Below are 20,111 nucleotides of genomic sequence, written 5' to 3' on the forward strand. Positions count from 1 at the left end.
GAATTTGCAAGCCTGCACTGCCAGTCAATGTGCCTACATCAGATAAACCAACTTCTCTTATTCTAAAACAGGGAAGGTGGCTCCAGAAGCAATCTGCTCTCTGACCTCCTCACACGTGTCCCACGTCTCATACCTGGAGCAGTTGGAGCAAAGACCATAAATCTAAAAAATAATAATAGTAGGCGAAATACTTAGTCATTGGTCCTCCCCAAGACTTCTACCTTCTGTATATTCACAGAAATTGCCTTTAGCCCCAGCTCTGGATTATGCCCAAAGCTATTGCTAATGATGCTTTGCACATGGACAGTTTGCTATATTTTATAGCATTTATATAAATTGGCAATTTTTGCTCATTTCATGAACTATGAGATGCGAGTAAGGGGATTGGTATTAATAGTATATGCGTTTTACAGATGAAGGAAATGAGAAATCAAGAGTTTGCCAAGGTGTCCCAGTTGAGCAGAATCACTCTGGTTGATCATAACCATTTATCTTCTCTTATATGATCATGTTTAATCTGGAACCATTTCCTATTTTGAATTCGGCTATTTTGAGTTAAGTAGACATATCATTACATTATAGATGGGTATTCAATATATTATGTTACTTTAACATTTACCAAGATGTAAGGATACATCAATGCCTTTAATTTGTAAGCCTTATCTGAATTTTAGCCAATGATTTGTGCAAGAAATGTGAGCCAGAAAACAGTATTCTAGGTTTCTTCTGTAAATACTGATAAATTTTAGTCACATAAATGACTGGGAGATACTCACATAACTGAAATAAGGTCCCCCAGAGCTTGACAGAGTGGAAGAATGACTTGAATAAAGGTTGAGTTACCTGGTACTAGGCCTGGCTCTGTCATTAACTCACTTTCATGCCTACCTCCTTTCCTTATTCAGATAATAAAAGAGGAAAATCCAATTCAATAAGTATTTATCAGGCAGGGGCTTACTGTGGACATTTAACATATGACATTTAATTTAAACCTCACTGCACTCCAAACATTCCATTTTACAGAAGAGAGGGCCAGTGTCAGGGAAATAAGAAAGGGGCAAGGCAAGGTCATGTTCCTTTCCGTGTACAAAGCCCTGCTTGCTGTTAAGAAACCTGTAAAGATGAAAGAGATAGAGTTCCTCTCCTGAAAGTGCTTTCAAAATAGCAAAAGTGAACACATGCACGGTCAGTGAGGAGGGAGGCGCCAGTTAATAAGGAGAAGCAAGCGCTGCAAGAAATGGTGCCGAAGGCAAGGGAAGCCTGTCAGAGGGAGAAATCACTTCTGCCTCTCATGGGTGGGTGAGGGTCAGGTGCTGATTTATCTTCAGAGTAGATTTTAATGTGTATATCTAAGGGAGATTATGAGTTTCAACAAGCAAAGATGCGGCAGTAAGACATTCTGGGTGCAGGTAGCATCAGTAAGACAGTGATGATAAAACTCGGGGTGTGTGCAGGACTCAACCAGCAGGTCGGTGCGGATGGAACACAAGCCCTGGTGACTCAGAGTGTCCCCTCCGGACCTGCTCCATCCCTGTTAGCAGGGAGCTCCCTAGAAATGCAGGCTGTCAGGTCCCACTCCAAATGGATTGCAGTCTGCACAGGTGATTCATGTGCAGAAGGAATAAAGGCAAGTCACACAGAAAGGTAGCTTCTGATCAGATCCGTAGAAGCTGCAGAATGTATTGGTTTGATGAGGCCTTGGAGCGAGACAGGGGGTCCGTGCCTGCTCTGCCGGCAGCTCCATCACTGTGCAACTGTGGGATCTCTGGCAAAGTTACTTCAACTTTATTTAAGCTACCTGTGGCCTCATAAGATTTTTTTAATGGACTTTATTTTTTAGAGCAGTTGCAAGTTCACAGCAAAACCCAGGAGAAAGGACAGAGTTCCCTTCCGGTTCACCCACTGCCCCCAAACACCCTCACCCTCCCCTATTATCATCATCCCCCAAACAGTGTCACAGCTGTTGAACCTACTACAGTGACTCATCATCACCCAAAGTCCCTAGTTTATAATAGGCTATACTTTTGGTGTTGTACAGTCTAATGAATTTAGGTAAATGAGTAATAATATGTGTCCATCACAATGGTATCATTTTCATAACGCTAAAAATTGCCCTTCAAAAGGTGCTCTGCCTTTGCATTTTTTCTCCCTAATCCCTGGCAACTGCTGATCTTTTTACTGTCTCCATAGTTTTGCCTTTTTCAGAAGGTCATGCTTTGGAATCATACAATATGTACCCTTGTCAGATTGGCTTCTTTCGCTTAGTAATATGTATTTAAGCTTCTTTTCATGGCCTGGATAGCTCGTTTATTTTCAGTGCTGAATAATATTTCACTGTCTGGATGTATCACAGTCTGTTTATTCATTCACCCACTGAAGGGCATCTCAGTTTCTTCTATGTTTGGCAGTTGTAAATAACACTGCTCTAAAAATCTGGGTACAAGTATTGAAAATTTTTTTTTTCAGTTTTCATACCTTTTATTGAAGTATAGTTGATTTACAATGTTATGTTAATTTCTGCTATACAGCAAAGTGATTCCGTTCTATACACATTCTTTTTTTAAAATATTCTTTTCTATTATGGTTCGTCACAGAATATTGAGTATAGTTCTTGGTGGTATAGAGTGAAAGTGAAAATCACCCAGTTGTGTCCGACTCTTGGTGGACTATACAGTCCATGGAATTCTCCAGGCCAGAATACTGGAGTGGGTAGCTTTTCCCTTCTCCAGGGGATCTTCCCAACCCAGGAATCGAACTGGGGTCTCCTGCATTGCGGGCAGTTCTTTACCAACTGAGCTATGAGGGAACCCCAGTGCTATAGAGTAGTACCTTGTTTATGTGCTCTCTATGTAAAAGCTTGTATCTGCCAACCCAGCCTCCCACTGCATCCCTCTTTCAAGCCCCCTTGGCAACCACCAGTCTGTTCTGTGTCTGTGATTCTGTTTCTGTTTCATAGATAGGCTCATTTGTGTTGTATTTTAGATTCCACATCTAACGTGTTGAGCTAGGGACAGAACCTAGGTTCCTTGCACTGTCTTCAGATTCTTAACCACTGAACCACCAGCGAGCGGGTCCACTACTGGCTTTTTCATCTTTGCTTTAATATATAGAAAATCCTTCTTACTCGGCTACTTATGATTTACAACATTTTGCTAGTTTATGTCTGTGGGTAAACTTATAGTATTTTTCTTTTCTCTCTGTCTGGTTCCTCTAGAAATCAGAGACCCTTTGGTCCTAAGCAACTTTATCAGGGGAATAGGAAAGACTATCTCTTGGCATGTGCAGGAATTTAAATATTCATAAACCTGGAAAAGAGACAAATTTACCCAATCCATAAATATCACAGGAAGAATTTCAAGGCAGGCCATTGGCATGGCTATTCTGGCCTTTAGAGGCATTTTAAAAGTTCGGTCTGAGATTCCTATTAAGTTCCAGTGCGATCAATTTGAAAGAGTTTATATGGGCAGTTACACTCATGTGAATAATTTGGTCATGTTTATTGGAAACAGACCTATTTTAAGTGAATCAGTCTAATTTTGCTATATTTCATAGAAATAAAGAGAATCTAGAGAAGAAAATTACATTTCAATATTAAACTCTTGTGGATCATGAAGTTTTGTATGTACTGAGGCTTTGTATTTATTATCTCTGTCCAGGATGGCTCCTTGTTGCTGTTACATTATTATAAAGTTTAACTGAATTAGTAAAAGAATATTCTAAGCTTGTTTCTAAGTCTGATCACAGTGATTTTCTTTGGATAAAGACCAAATGTCTTGTGACCTGCAGCTAGGAGATTATGTACACTGGAAAAGATATCATTTAACAAACTATCTCCAAGCTAAGTAAAAGGACCTTATAGGTACTCTTGACTAGCACATGTGCAACAAAACTGAAGGGAATTGACTCTTAATTCCATATTTCCCATTTAAGAAGGGCGTCCACATAGGATTATCTATAGAAAAGACTGTTAACCCCAAAGGATACCCACACCAGATGAAACGGAGACAACAGCAGTAGAAGACAGCTGACATAAGTCTGGACCAGGACTGTAAGAATTAGCCAACCAGTTCAGTTGCTCTGTTTACTGAATGTTTGTCTTCCTGTCATCATGGAAAGTTATTTTACTTCTAAGCATACTTACACCCCAATGTTCAGGATGAAAAGAAAATTCTGTAGTGAAGTTGTCACAGAGTATAACTATTCATGACATGTATCACTGTTTATTTTAAGTCTATTGCTAAAAGCACATGTATGTTATGTGACAATTAAGTGCAAGTGATAAATGCATAGCCTGCAAAGCATTTCCCCATTAATATGCCTCTGAGTTTGTTAATGATATCTGATTAGTTTTCCCCCAACATGGAGAACTAGGGGAAAAAAAGAGGCCTAGCATCAAGGTGCATGAATGGACCCAGAGGAGGCAACTTGGCCACTTTGGCAATGTTGGGAAACTATTTTGATTATCAGTGATGTTTATGGAAAGATTTGCAATTAAAGGGGGGAAAATGATGGAAGAAAATTTCACATGTTGCGGTATGGGGAAATTGTTCTGACTTGTACATGATTAAATTTCAACTTCAGGCGAATCAGACCAGCCTTTTGTGGCCTATTAAACATGCTTTAGCCATTAAAAAATTACATTTAAAAAATTGAAATGAAATAATTTCATTTCATGATTCAGACATCCCAAGTGGAACTACATGGCTATTATGAATGTGTGTTCAGACACGTTTCTAAGTTACTGAAAACCTGAATTCTCTAAACTTGATCATACTTCACAACACCATCAACCGTCTTCTAAACCATATGTACTAGCAGCTGCCAACTGCACCCATATGGTCTCAATGTCCTCTTTTTAAGTATGAAAACTCCTACTTTAAAAATAGTAGTAGCAAATGAGACAGCTCAAGCTATATAGCCACTGAGCAAAAGGCTACTTGGTTACTAAATATATAAGTAAAAAGTAAACACTCCAAAACTTAATTTCCTGATTGCCATCTAAAATACCACTCTTTTAAAAAATATTTCGAAGGTGTTATTTAAACGTTTTCTTCATTGTGATACATCTAATAATTTTGAATGTTTCTCCATGTGCTACAACAAAGCAATCAAAGATAGAGGTAATGTTTTCTGAATGAGAAGTATTGATGCTAAGCTTGAAACTTAGGATTCTTTTCAGCTCTGTCCCTTCCCCAAATTAGGCAGGACTATGCCCCCAGGTCAGTAGGAAGTAACCAGAGCGGTTTATCAACCCATTCTCTCAAAAAGTTGGGGAAAATTGAAACAAAGGGAACTAAAATTGAGTTTCCTTACCAAGTTTATGATTAACCTCTCAATCTAAAACTTTGTTCCCTTTCTTGTTCTCTGTCATCAAGACTGAGGAATCTAAAGCTTTATTTCCTTTTCTGTTCTCAGTCCTCAAGACTGAGGAGTATCAAAGAAAAAGGGAGGTTAAACAAGCCTCTGTGTCCTTGAAATAAAATGCTGACTAAAGAAAGTGCTGCACTGAATAGGCCAGTAAATTTGGAAAACTCAGCAGTGGCTACAGGATTGGAAAAGGTCAGTTTTCATTCCAATCCCAAAGAAAGGCAATGCCAAAGGATGTTCAAGCTACTGCACAATTGCATTCATATCACATGCTAGTAAAGTAATGCTCAAAATTCTCCAAGCCAGGCTTCAGCAATACGTGAACTGTGAACTTCCAGATGTTCAAACTGGTATTAGGAAAGGCAGAGGAACCAGAGATCAAATTGCCAACATCCGCTGGATCATCGAAAAACCAAAAGAGTTCCAGAAAAACATCTATTTCTACTTTATTGACTATGCCAAAACCTTTGACTGTGTGGATCACATAAACTGTGGCAAATTCTGAAAGAGATGGGAATACCAGACTACCTGACCTGCCTCTTGAGAAATCTGTATGCAGATCAGGAAGCAACAATTAGAACTGGACATGGAACAATAGACTGGTTCCAAATAGGAAAAGGAGTATGTCAAGGCTGTATATTGTCACCCTGCTTATTTAACTTATATGCAGAGTACATCATGAGAAACGCTGGACTGGAAGAAACACAAGCTGGAATCAAGATTGCCGGGAGAAATATTAATAACCTCAGAAATGCAGATGACACCACCCTTATAGCAGAAAGTGAAGAGGAGCTAAAAAGCCTCTTGATGAAAGTGAAAGAGGAGAGTGAAAAAGTTGGTTTAAAGCTCAACATTCAGAAAACGAAGATCATGGCATCCGGTCCCATCACTTCATGGGAAATAGATAGAGAAACAGTGGAAACAGTGTCAGACTTTATTTTTTTGGACTCCAAAATCACTGCAGATGGTGACTGCAGCCATGAAATTAAAAGACGCTTACTCCTTGGAAGGAAAGTTATGACCAACCTAGATAGCATATTCAAAAGCAGAGACATTACTTTGCCAAAAAAGATCTGTCTAGTCAAGGCTATGGTTTTTCCTGTGGTCATGTATGGATGTGAGAGTTGGACTGTGAAGAAAGCTGAGCGCCGAAGAATTGATGCTTTTGAACTGTGGTGTTGGAGAAGACTCTTGAGAGTCCCTTGGACTGCAAGGAGATCCAACCAGTCCATTCTGAAGGAGATCAGCCCTGGGATTTCTTTGGAAGGAATGATGCTAAAGCTGAAACTCCAATACTTTGGCTACCTCATGTGAAAGAGTTGACTCATTGGAAAAGACTCTGATGCTGGGAGGGATTGGGGGCAGCAGGAAAAGGGGACGACAGAGGATGAGATGGCTGGATGGCATCACTGACTCAATGGACGTGAGTCTCAGTGAATTCCGGGAGTTGGTGATGGACAGGGAGGCCTGGCGTGCTGCGATTCATGGGGTCGCAAAGAGTCGGACATGACTGAGCAACTGACTGAACTGAACTGAACAGACAAAGGGGCATCCCAGATGGTGCTAGTGGTAAAGAACCCACCTGCCAATGCAGGAGACATAAGAAATATGGGTTCCATCCCTTAGTGCAATGGCAACCCACTCCAGTACTCTTATCTGGAGAATCCCCATGGACAGAGGAGGCTGGTGGGCTACAGTCCATAGGGTCGCAAAGAGTCAGACACAACTGAAGCAACTTAGCACACACAACAGGCAAGGAAAGAGGGCATTTGGTAGACATGTGAGAAATGAGATGGAAGGGAATGAATACCAGCATGCAGCAACCATGAATTAGAGCTCTCAGAGCAGATAGAGTTGGTGGGTGCATATGTGTACATGTGACGGTCTGCAGCTTAGATCTGAGGTACAAAGAAAGGATCATACTCACCGTCTTCATTCCTTCCTGAGTTCCCGCCTAGCAGTGAGCCAGCACCCAGTGCTTGTAGGTACTGTTTCAGGGAACTGTCACCGGCTGGTTAGCAGCCCTTGGCATCTGCTTTCGTGGGCTCAGTGGCCATGCTCTGGGCTCTATGGACAGGAACCACCCCCAGAGGCCCCTGTATTGAAGTAGGTTGTGGAGAGGAGGAAAGAGGCTGGGAGGAGATACAGTGCTCCCCCTTTGTTCATAGCCTCTCAAATCCTGCCCCCCAGTGTCTGCTTCCTGCTGAGCAGCTCCCTGAGGCAGAAGAACTACAGAGAGGGGCTGATCCCTTCCCTGTCACTGTTGCCTAGCCCTACCCAGGGAGGCCAGGTGGAGGGACTGTCTCCTGGTTTCACTGCCGAGAATCCAGCTCCCAAGTGGATGTTTTCTTGCAAAATGGCTGCGAGCTTCCTTGTTTCTAAGAACCAACAGCAGGAAGAGACAGCACTTTTTGTTAGATGTCATCATGCCTGGATGAGCTCAGCCATCTCGTGGCCGTGAGCAGCGCTGATCCGTGTGTGTTAGAAAGATGGTAGTGCCCTGGGTCCTGGATAAACTGCAGAGCTGTTGCTAATGTGCTCTCTGGGTATCTGGACTGTAAATTTCTTGCAATTTAGCCATTCAGAAATGCTTACTGTGGGACTCCTGGCAGTCCAGTGTTTAAGAGTCCACCCTCCCCATGCAGGAGGCACAGGTTCCATCCCTGGTGAGGGAACTAAGATCCCACATGTTGCAGACCATGGCCAAAAAATGCTTCTTGAGCACCTGCTGTGTGGGGCTACAGCAGTGGACAAAAGAGGGAACATTCCTCAGGAAGCTGTCATTACATTGAGAGAAACTGGACAACAACTACATATTAAATATATGTAACCCAGAAAGTAATAAGTAAATCTGGGAAGGGGGTCATTGACTTCTAAGGTGGGAGAAGAGGAGATTCAATTTTAATAAGATGGTTAGAGAACACCTCCTGAGAAAGCATTGCACGCGTGTAGAAATGAAGGAGGTGAGGGAGCAGGCTTCCCGGGCATGTGGGGGAGGGGCATCTTGGCAGAGGAAACAGCACGTGCAAGGGCGCTGAGGTGGAAAGGCACCTGGCGTGTTCAGAGGCACCCTGGGAGGCAGTTTAGCTGGAATGGAGTGAGCGAAGGAGAAACTAATAGATGAAGTCAGAGAGGGGAGGAGGGAGGTGGTGAACCGCCTTGCAGGCCAATGTAAGGACTTGGAGGAGGTGTGCCTGACCTGAAGTAACCCTTGAGGAATCCCTCCAGCTGCTGTATTGGAAAGAGACTGTGGTCTTGCTTGGTTTGGACCAAACTGGGGCCAGTGGGTAAAGCAAGAAGGGATTGAAGTCTTTGTATGTTGAAAGTGGAGTCAACAGATTCTGCAAAAAGATTGCAGGTCAGGTTCCAAAGAGTGGATTCAAGTGATACTCCAAGGTTTTGGTGGCTTCCATCGGAAGAATGGAGCTGCCATTTACCTCCAGGTGTGGATGACAGCGACAATAAAATTTGGAGAGAAGATCAGGAATTCTATTTGAAAAGCTTTTGAGAAAACCAGGTGGAGACATTGAGCAGAGTGTTGGGTGTGAGCCTAGATTTGAGGGAGCTGGGCAGGCTGGAGATGTACATTTGGGCCTCTTCAGAGTGGATATGACATTTTCAGCCATGAGAGAGAATAGAGCCATCAAAGGTGTGACTGTAGATTGGGAGGAGAGGGGTTCAAGGACCATGGCCTGGTGCGTGCCAGGAAAGAAGCCAGAAGATTGAGCAGAAACCAGCAGCGGGAACTGACAAGGGGCTGCCTGAGAAACGAGGGAAAAGCCAGGAGACCGGGATCCTGCACACACAGAGGAAGAGTATCAAGAAGAGGGAGCAACAATGGTTTCAAATGTGCTGAGCTGTCAGGTCCAGTGCAGCCTGAGATCTGACCATTGGATTTAGCCACAGGAAGGTCACCGATGACCCTGACGAAATCACTGGGGGCTAGGGGAGAGCAGGTTCTAGAAACTGGGGTGAAGTGGAGTTGGATGCAAATAAGGACAGCTCTTTTGAGTATTGCAAAGAGCTGTGCAGAAATGAATCAGTAATTAGATGAACTACCCTGGTGGTCCAGTGGCCGAGACTATTTGCTCCCAATGCAGGAGGCCCAGGTTTGATCCCTGGCGAGTGAACTAGATTATGTATGCCACAACTTACAGATCCTGCAATGAAGATCCCATGTGCCACAACTGTGAATCCGCACAGTGGAATAAATAAAATATTTTTAAAAAGAAATGCATCAGTAAATAGAATTGAAAGTGGAATCAAGGGAGACTTTGCTTGCTAACTTGTTTCTTTACTTATTTGTTTCAGATCAAATAAGAGCTTTGTGTGTATACTGATGGGAATAATCTGGCAGACAGAAAAAAACTGGTGATACTGGAGACGATGACTAGAATGATGCCCTCGTGCTGATGAGAGAGGATGTGATCCCGGGCAGCGTGGACGAGATGGGCTTGGAGCATGGAGAATCCATCCGCATGGCAGGAGGGAGGCAGGTAGAAGGGCCAGAGAAGGGTGGATGGGAAGGGAGGTGGGATATGTAAACAGTCTCTTCTGAGCCTTCTGTCTTCTTGCTGACGTGGGGAACAAGGTCATCAGCTAAGACTGAGGATGATGGAGGTGGTGCTGGAGGTTCAGGAAAAAGGCAGAAAGTGTGACATAATGTCTAAGACGGGGAAAGCCATTGATGGGCATGAGGGACCCTGTGCATGTGGCTATCAGTAATTTAGGGGGGTCCCAGTCAGTTCCATTGTGTGGTTTCCTCCAGCCACGTTCAACTTCACAGTGCCGGTGGGGATTCGGATCTGATCAGGACTGGGTTTGTGCCAGGTGGACACAACCAGATCAGAAAAGAGTGAAGGCGTTGAGGATGTGTGTATGGGAGGGACTGTGACGATGGCCCCTGGACTCTAAGATGGAAGTAAGGGCACGAGGAGGCTGAGGGTCAGGAGAAACTGACACGTCAGTGGTTACACTGGGGTCAAAGCACCACTGGAGCTGAGACGCTCGAGGAGTGAGAAGGAAAGGTGGGTGGGGCGCGAGGGGCTGGGGTGTCGGGACCCGAGAACCCCTGGAGCTGAGATGCTCGAGGAGTGAGGAGTAAAGGTGGATGGGGCGCGAGGGGCTGGGGTGTCAGGACCCGAGACAGAAAGGACACAGATGTCGATGATGGTAAAATCCCGGGATTAGGGAGGATCAATGGAGTGAGTGGCTAAGGATGGGGCAAGACAGGCCCATCAGAGGACAGGAATTCCAGGAACCCTGGATGAAGGAGCTAGAGGAAGCCTGTGCTTTTGGTAGAAGATAAATATGGCTTCAGAGCCCTTCCATCTCAGTACACACTGGCTTTTACAATGTGACTTTATTTCTTCCCCTGAAAAGGCAGATTGTATTTCCTGACTGCCTTGTCTGTGGCTTGGCTCTGTGACTTGCTGTGAGTGATAGACTGCAGCATAGGTGATCCTCTGTGGCCTCAGAGACTTTTCCTAGAGATGCGTTATAGGTTCTTCTCATGCCTGAGACCGTCCGTCATGCATAAAGCCAGTCTGGCCGACTGGAAGACGAGAGCCACGTGGAAAACTGAGGCACTCCAGTCAGCAAGCAGCGCCCACCATCAGACGTGGGAGTGAGGCTACGTGGGAACATCCGCCTAGCTCACAGAATCATAGAACAATCTCCTTGTGATTTTAAGCCCCAAAGTTTTGAGATTGTTTATTAGGCTGTCAAAAAAGAGATGCATGTGAAAAGTGAAATCAAGGATTATTACAAGAGAGCATTAGAGAGTAGTACCCAACCTGAGCTAACATCCAAGGTTTCTTTTCAGAAAATTATAGTTTCTATTTATTTATTTATTGGCTGTGCTGGGTCTCCATTGCTGCTCGGGCTTTCCCTTGTGGCAAGTGGGGGCTGCTCTCTTGTTGCGGTGCCTGGGCTTCTCATTGCGACGACCTTGCTCATTCCAGAGCACAGGCTCCAGGGCTTGTGGGCTCAGTAGCTGGGGTTCCCAGGGTCTAGAGCACAGGATCAGTAGTCGTAGCACACAGGCTTAGTTACTGCGTGGCATATGGGATCCTCCTGGACCATGGATTGAACTCATGTCCCCTGCACTGGCAGGCAGATCCCTATCCACTGAGCCACCAGGGAAGCCCAGAAAATTATGGTTTCTATTCTTTTTCATTGTTGAGCTATTTTGAGTGGTGCCTTGCTGTTTATTGTCCAGATGTCCAACCTATACGATAAAGTGTGAATAAGGGAAACTCTACCACCACCACCACCACCCCCCCGACAAAATCTTAAAGCTCTCTGAGCTCCACCACCTGCCTGTCACGAATGACTTCCTGCTATAGAGAGTGGAAGGCTTCATGGAGGAAGCGTCTCTTTGGTGATCCGGGCGGGATGAGAGAGATGTGCATGGACGACAGCGCCCTCTTTGACTTTGCAACCTGACCCACACAAGGGGGCAGCTGAGCAGAGCAGAGGGACTACTGGACCTTTGCCTGTGGTTTGTCAGGTTGGGGGTTGTAGAATTCTGGCTGGAGGGCCAAGAGAGCCTATGGCATGAGAAAGGGTGGCGGAAAGAGAGCCTGGGGAAGGAAATTAAACAAAGAGGAATGGAGTGGGAGGGTGGGGGAAGAGATAGGGTGATGGGGAGGTGGCAGAGGGCTACTGCCTAGGAGCCACTTGTACACCCCAAAGGCCCTTCTGTCCATCTGTGGGACGCTCACCCATTGGGCTTTGGTGTCTGAATGTGACCTGGGACCAGAAGCAACTTCCTTGGCCCTGGAGAGAGAGAGTGTGTCCCAGGATTAGGCAACAGAGAGCGCTCCAAGGTCAGGACGCTGCATCCCCTCTCTTGGAAATTAACCTGCTGGTGCAGCTTTTGAATCTGAAAGGTGCGCCTCATTGACAGACAGGATCCCTGCAGCCCAGGAGCCTGGCCTCACCCTTCTTGGTTACACAGAGCATAAGCTTTCTAGGATATTGACATTGCGACAGGAAAGAGAAGCAAAGAGAGGACTGGGTCAGAATCAATTGTCATGGATGAGATGCAAAAAGGAAATCTGTAAGATCAAAGAGAAGGGGCCAGACAGCCGACAGCCATCCAACAGACCTGTACTCTCTCCAGGTGGGAGGCTCTTCATCATAGAGCCGCTCCCTGGGGCTTGTGAGGCAGACTGGGGAGCAGAGAGGGGCGGTGAGCAGTTGCTGGCACAGGCACATAGGGGTGGCAAAGAGAAATGACCCCCTGCCCTTCTAGGGCTAGTAGAGCCAGATTGTTTTGAAGACCCAGAACCCAGATTTTCTGTTTAAATCCTTCCATTTGCAATCTTTAAAAAAAAAAGAAGAGGAAGACTACTTACTGAGGGCAAGAACTCGATTGCTTCAGAAGCTCCAGAAACATTCACTGCCACCCACCTCACCCTGCTCAACTCCACCCAGCCCCACCACCCAATCCCCTTAAAGCAGAGTCGCCTGAGGAGAAGTACAGCTGAGTGAGCAGGAAAAAACCTTAGAGTGAACTTGGCATTCAGGAACTGGACACCCAGCAGTACAAGAAAGAAGATCTTTGTCCCCTTCTTGTTGTTCTGAAAGCCTGAGACCCGGAGTTCTATCTCCATCATCACACAGGAAACTGACAGCTTCCGACTCACTCAGGACCTTGACCTTGAATTCTTAAAGCATCTAAAAGCTTCAGAAACAGACACTTCGTGGACACAGTCCCCTGAAGCCAGAGTAAGTAGAACTTGTCTCTTCGGTCTTGTCAGTTATTTTTGAAGGCACCGTTGTTTGCATGTGGCCAGATTGGACTGTAGTTCTCCTGTTGCAGGACATGACTTGTTTATCAGTCCGTCTCCACAGAGATGGGGAGTTCTTTGAGAGCCAGTCAGATGCCTAAGTAACCCACCAATGCATGAAAGGCAGTGCTTTGTATAGCAATACTGAGGGTGGATGGATTTATATGAGTGCTCAGATGTAAAATAGGGTGTTGTTTTTGTTTTGAGCTGATTCTTGTTCTTTCTAAAAACAGTATACTTTCTTGTATGATTGCTTGTTGATGACTGATTAAAAAGTCAGCCCACTATTAACATACTTTCTGGCGAAAGCTATTCAAGACACTGACAATTGCCAAATTTCCCCATGTACTCAAAGACCAAACACGGTATAAGAGGAAATTGCAGCAAAAGGATAATACTAATTAGTAAAAGCTTTGCAGATGCAAAGATGATCTGATACTGAGACAATTTCTTAAGAGGCTAGACTCAAGGAGCCCCAGAATCAGGACTGTAGACTGTCTTTGAAGAAAGTAAGATCTCACCCACCAGAAGGTAGGCAGCTGGCCAGGTGACCTCCTTGTGGGGGTGGGGGGGTGCAGGGGAGGGCAAGGGGCATCCATTCTGTTCTAAAGAAGAGAAGGTCAGAATTTTGTTCTGAAGAGAAGCGACACGGGGGCTACTTGGAGGCATCTACTTCAGCCTTTCCTCCAGTAGGTCTGGAGGGTCCCAGACTTTCAGGATTAGAAATCCCCAGAAGTTTGCACAGCCGACCACCAGGCTCTGTGCCCCTCACTGACCCTTAAGTCCCCACTCTGCCTCCAGGACAACTCTAGGCTATTCAGACTGAAGGGCATGGATGCACTGGTAAGTGTTTGTCAGCTAATTCTCCTGAGAAACGTGCCCTGATTCCTAGTGATGGCCGATTCCCATATGTAAATATTCCCATTCTGGTTGACTTTGAGTCACCAGCATGCTGGATGCAGAACAGCTGCACATGACTGGCTCTTATGAACCAGTAGAAGCCAGCTCCTGCACCCCACCAGGCCTGGGCATCTCCCACCACCACAGACGGCCCTTTGTCTGTCCAGAGGCTTCACCAACTCCCAGGATAAAGGGTGCTGGCACTGGACCACTGGGGCAACGGCCTGGGGCAGACGTTAGTAGCAGGCTGCAGACGGACTGGCACGTGACATGGCAACATGCTCCTTGGGTCTCGCCTCCAGGGCCTCACCCCAGGCCATCTCCCTTTAGGGACAACATGCCCAGGAGCTGTTTCTGGTGCCCAGCAAGTGGGGAATAGTGAACTGGCTTGAAGGTGGGAGTGGGTGTGAAGTGACTCTGTTCAGATGGCCCCTGACAGTGCTGACGCAGTTTGCCTCCACCTTTGCCAACATTCCCCAGAAACTGGGCTCACGGGCTCAGCCTCGCACCCCTTGCTGTCTGTGCTGCCCCTGCTAACACAGTAAGTCTGAGAACCCACCCAGAAGTGCTGACTGCCACGTGAAGTTGTCGGCACTGGCAGGGGCAGCAGAAATCAGAAATTGCCAGCACAGCTTGTTTAGTGAGTGGCAGCCTGAGTTTCTCCAGAAAGAGGCTTGACTAGCTGTATGCAAGTTCAGAGATGGAGGAGAGAGCCCTAAGGATGGATTGGATGGGAAATGACCGCCCCCCAGCCTGGGGGCCCAGCAGCACCTCACCCCCTGTGCCTTAATCCCCGAATGCCACTGCAGAAATGTGAATTTTGTGAGCAGGAAGCATTCATTAAGCTCTGTGGAAAGAGGAGCAATGGAGTCTGAAGATTTTAGATGGAAATTATGCTACAGGTACCACTCACTTTACTGATCGATGTTTAGGTCAAATCAGTTAGATTGATGGCAGCATTTTGGAAAGTTCACAGTGCAGTGCAGATGGAAAGGACTGTCAATGTCCATCACTCTCAAGCAGAATTCATTTTCCAGATTAACTACAGGGAGACTTATAGGGAGTGGGGTGCATCCTGGTGGCACCAGGCCTCAGAGCAGGGCATCTGCAGGGAAGGAGGTCCCCTCGTATTTACTGAGAACCTGATAATTTCCAGGGGAAGGCTCAGACGTTGCCTTACATTAGCCCTGCAAGGTAAGGGTACTTTCCCACATTACAGATGAGGAAGCGAGGCTCAGGGAGGTAGGTTAACTTATATGAAGTCATAGAGATGGTAGGTTACACAAAAACCTGTGCTCCCTTTGGGGAGGAGTCTTCAATAAGTGATTGGAAAGGATGGAAGGGAGTGCTGAAAAGCAGGGGCTGGAGATGTTCTACAAAGGCAGGCTACCTAGTAGTTTTAGTTTTGTTTTGAGGCAACCCTGGTTAGAAAATATCTAAAGATTTTTTTTTTTAGGAGAATTCCGCCCTGTGTCTGGTCACTGTGTGCCACTTCCTGCCTTGAGGCTGTTCTGAGCCTTTCTTTCCCCAGGGCCCCCTCTCCTTACCATCTCACCCCACTCCTCCCAGACTGTTACTGACTCCTCCTCACGGCTGTCTCAGGGGGTCTTCAGAGAGCCTGGGTGACCACAGAGGGCCGTGTGGCGTAAGTCAGGCCGGCAGATGGGCTGGCCTCCCAGGATCTCACTATGGCGGCACTGTTAGTGTTTGCTGTAGGGTCATTTTTGCATCGCGATACATCCTCGGCCTGGCTACCTAATGGCAGTAGTGACCCCCGGTTTTTGTGACAACCGAAAAAACATTCACATTTACCTGTGCCCCCACGGCACTGTATCACCCCTGGCTGAGAATCTTTTTAGCCCCCAGAGCCAGAAAGATCTGTTAGTAAGTTTTGGACTTTCGTCCAGAACCGTTTTCCTTCCCAGCCTCCTCTGGGGACGCCACATTGCAGTCACTGCCCTGTGATTGGGGAGGAGAGCAGGGGGTTTCAGGAATGGGCCTGAGAGTGGCACGCACCAGGGTTTGAGCTCCAGCTCTTGTTCTCAGCAGCTTTGTGTCCTGACTGCTCCCATCTTATGTGCCTTCACCTCTAAAATGGGGAATGACCATGGTGCCCCCTCAAGGGCTGTTTATCACTGAGCCCAACGCCGAGTCCGTGGGAAGCCCTCGGAGAGCCTTGGTCGTGAACACGCGTGAGGCCTCCCTTGTCCTCCCCTGTCTGTGCTCTCCATCCTCTGGACGTCTCCTTCAGGGCACTCACTGCCAGAGCACTTGGGTTAGCGATGTGTGCACGCCCTGTTTGTTAGTGTGGTAGACTACAGGCTGCATGAGGGCAGAGGACCTGGGTCTCCCTGGCTCCACAGGGCATGGTACACAGTACGCACTAGTAAGCAGCTGTCCAGGGGTTAAGGACGTGTACTCACTGCCTTGTTTTTGTTGTCCAGAGCCCACTGCCTCTAACGGCAAATACATACGGAAACATTTCCCTTGACCCGTGGGAGAAGCCAGGATGGAAACTTCAACCACCGCAAAGGACTATGACATGACCACAGAATATGACTACGGGGACACGACCCCATGCCAGAAAGTACAGGAGAGGGCTTTTGGGGCCCAGCTGCTGCCCCCCTTGTACTCGGTGGTGTTTGTCATTGGCCTGATTGGCAACATCCTGGTGGTCCTGGTCCTCATGCAATACAAGAGGCTCAAAAGCATGACCAGCATCTACCTCCTCAACCTGGCCATTTCTGACCTCATCTTCCTCTTCACGCTGCCCTTCTGGATCGACTACAAGGTGAAGGATGACTGGATTTTCGGAGATGCCATGTGTAAGTTGCTCTCTGGGTTCTATTTCATGGGCTTGTACAGCGAGATCTTCTTCATCATCCTGCTGACCATCGACAGGTACCTGGCCATCGTCCATGCTGTGTTTGCTCTGCGAGCTCGGACTATCACGTTTGGTATCATCACCAGCATTGTCGTCTGGGTCCTGGCCATCTTGGCTTCTGTCCCCGGCTTGTACTTTTCCAAGACCCAGTGGGAGTTCACCCACCACACCTGCAGTATTCATTTTCCTCCTGAAAGCTTCACAAAGTGGAAGAAGTTCCAGGCTCTGAAACTGAACATCATGGGCCTGGTTTTGCCTCTGCTGGTGATGATTGTCTGCTACACAGGGATTATAAAGATTCTGCTCAGAAGACCAAATGAGAAGAAGGCCAAAGCCGTGCGTCTGATTTTTGTCATCATGATCATCTTCTTTCTCTTTTGGACGCCCTACAATCTGAGTGTGTTCGTTGCCGCTTTCCAGGATTCCCTGTTCACCCGTAAGTGTGAGCAGAGCAGACAGCTGGACCTGGCCATTCAAGTGACGGAAGTGATTGCCTACACTCACTGCTGCATCAACCCTGTGATCTATGTCTTTGTCGGCGAGAGGTTCCGCAAGTATCTGCGGCAGTTGTTCTACCGGCTGGTGGCTGTGCACCTGGCTAAGTGGTTCCCCTTCCTGTCCACAGAGAGGCTGGAGAGGGTCAGCTCCATGTCTCCTTCCACAGGCGAGCATGAACTCTCTGCTGGGTTCTGACTCAGGCCCCTGGAGGCAGATGCAGGACCCAGCAAGAGCGACCTGCCAGGCACGCTGGCTGGGGAGGAGGCAGCCTGGTCTCCCAGCAACTGTGTCACCTGATGTGGGATTCTAACCACACGGGGTTGAGGGGATTCCAAGCTGCTCAGGACAAAATCACTTCTGGCATTTGAATTTTCTCCATGAACTTCTCTTTTGTAGAAAGGAGATGAATACATGAAATGGGACATCACAGAAGACTGGGACAAAGGATGATAGAGAAGGGCTTAGTCCCAAACAGGAGTTCAGATTTGTGAACATTAACATTAATTAGTGAACCAGCCACTGAGCATCCACCGCCTTCAACACCGGTAACCTTGGAAACTGATTTCCATAGCTGCCTCTGCTCTGAGCTGAGAGCCAAGCAGGAGTCTGCTGCGGCCTCCTCCATCCACTCCACCCAACCCCCATGGCGCTTGGAAACCATGAGGAACCTCGAGCTCCTGATGGAAGAACTTGATACCTAGCATTAAATAGGATTGGGGAACTGCTGTTGGCAGTGGAGCTAAGAAAGCCCTTGGGTAGAATTTTTATAGCTACTGAACTGGAAGAATTCAGGCAGTGGGCTAGACACAGACAAAATGTATAAGATGCTGTACTTCTGTCTTTGTGAATATTTTTCAGAATCTCTCTTCCCTATCACTTGAGGGATGCAGCAGTAATTTCTGAGAGCTTTATTGCGGGAATTCTTATGAGGCGACAGGAGACAGGGTTGCTTTTCGTCCTCTGGACCTCCATCCAGGCCTTGTAGTTCATGGATCAGAGTTCTGGCTGCCACCTTAGACCCAGCACCAGGACAGTGACCTCGTGTGCAAGTGGACAGGGTTTGAGGCTGGCAGGGAGGGCAACGTCTACCAGGAGGGGTGGGGACTCTGTCGGTGTAGGAAGTCAAGGAGCCCTTAACTCAAAGAAATTCATTTACCCTAAAGGTCCTTAACGCCTCAGCTCTCGCCTGAAGTGAGACATGTCTTTATGCCCTTTTCCCTCAGTTGTACATTTCTCTAAAAAATAATTTTTCCAATAACATAAATCGTTTACTAGAAAAGCTTAAAAATACAAACAGAAAAAAGACAAACAAATGTCAAAATCATTCATAATCCCCTAGGCAGAAACAGCACTGTACATTCTTTGATATATCTTTTACTTTTATCTTCCCTGTGCCTATTTATGTTTATAAGCAAGATGACCTTTGACTGTGGTTACTCTTCTACTATTGTTGTCTTTAAGCAGCAGCATGTTGGGATCACTTTCCCAGGCAATAAATCATTTCTAAGCTTCGGCGTTGGGACCTGCGCTGAATTCTACCTCTGGAATGAACCCTAATTCATTTGCCAGTGTCCTCACGATTGTTTGTGCAAATCAATTCAGTCTGGCAACAGTGACCAAGGACCTGCTTTGTTTAAACCCAGCGCTCTGAGCCCCAGGAGACACGGGTGCAGAAGGGCCGTCTGCCCTCCCTAAGCTATTAGCACAGTGCAATGGACAGGTGCATGGACGTCAGCCCAGCCCCAGCGGGCAGGGGGACCTGCCTCCGAGCCCACGGGGCCAGCACAGCAAAGGTGGGGCAGGACCCCCTCAGTCAGAAAGCAGCCTAAGTGAACGGGGGTCCCACCTAACAACACAGTGACACCACTGAGCGGCCTCTTTCTGGTGGACGCTAGAGTTTGGGGGTCTTACCAAATCGCTCTTTCACTCAGGGACCTACTGTGTTTTCCTCTTTATGCAAAGAAGATGATGTCATGAAGGTGTAGGGAATTTGTGTGCGAGGAGGAAGCGGTCAGTTTGCACTGGGCTTATGCCTCCACACAGGAAACGTGGGCGAATACAGGCCTCAGGGGTAAGGTCAGGGTCAGCTCTCCACATGTAACCCTGCCAGCCTTTTCTGCAGTGTGAAGAGGAGGTTTAATGGAATTAAGAAACATTTGTTTACTACTTTGGTAAAATAACACTGAATCAAAGTATAATATTTGATCCACTACAGTATCACAATGAGAACTATTTCACAACATTCTCCAATTCAAGTTTTGAAATAATACTTATTTTTAAACTTATAACAATGGCAATCTATGTTCTTTGTAGAAAGCTGGAAACAAGCAAAAAGCCCAAAGAAGAAAATGGAAGCACCTGTTATTCCGCTATTCAAATGCAGCCTCTTAGCATATTAGTAATTTAGTGCATCACCTTCCAGTATTGTTTCTAAATGCATGTGCGCACATGGGTGTGCACACACACACAACCAATCACACTTAACATTTGTTTTGTGTAAACTCAATGAAGTTTAACACATAGCAAGCTCGGTAACTGCTGGTTGAATGGATGACTGTTTCATTATAAAATAAGGATTAGAGTAGTATATACGCTATGAGGCTATTCTGAGGATTAAATGAAATACAGGAAGGAAAGTGGGGGTGACCTTTCTCCAGCTCCATCAG

The 20,111-nt window shown here is 46.5% G+C and overlaps 1 protein-coding gene across 1 annotated transcript; it reads left to right on the forward strand.

The window, feature by feature from the left end:
* The first annotated feature begins 12,854 nt into the window (after positions 1 to 12,854).
* Positions 12,855 to 18,957, forward strand: LOC147348619 (C-C chemokine receptor type 1). The gene is made up of 2 exons (XM_086368406.1): positions 12,855 to 13,101; positions 16,508 to 18,957. The coding sequence occupies exon 2, from the start codon at positions 16,573 to 16,575 to the stop codon at positions 17,638 to 17,640; it is 1,068 nt and encodes a 355-aa protein (XP_086224532.1). The 5' UTR covers positions 12,855 to 13,101; positions 16,508 to 16,572; the 3' UTR covers positions 17,641 to 18,957.
* Positions 18,958 to 20,111: the final 1,154 nt, after the last annotated feature.

The sequence above is a fragment of the Bos grunniens genome, chromosome 22, assembly GCF_055505025.1.
Source record: "Bos grunniens cultivar Pamir isolate PY7600 chromosome 22, Bosgru_T2T1.0, whole genome shotgun sequence".
NCBI classification, from domain to species: domain Eukaryota; kingdom Metazoa; phylum Chordata; class Mammalia; order Artiodactyla; family Bovidae; genus Bos; species Bos grunniens.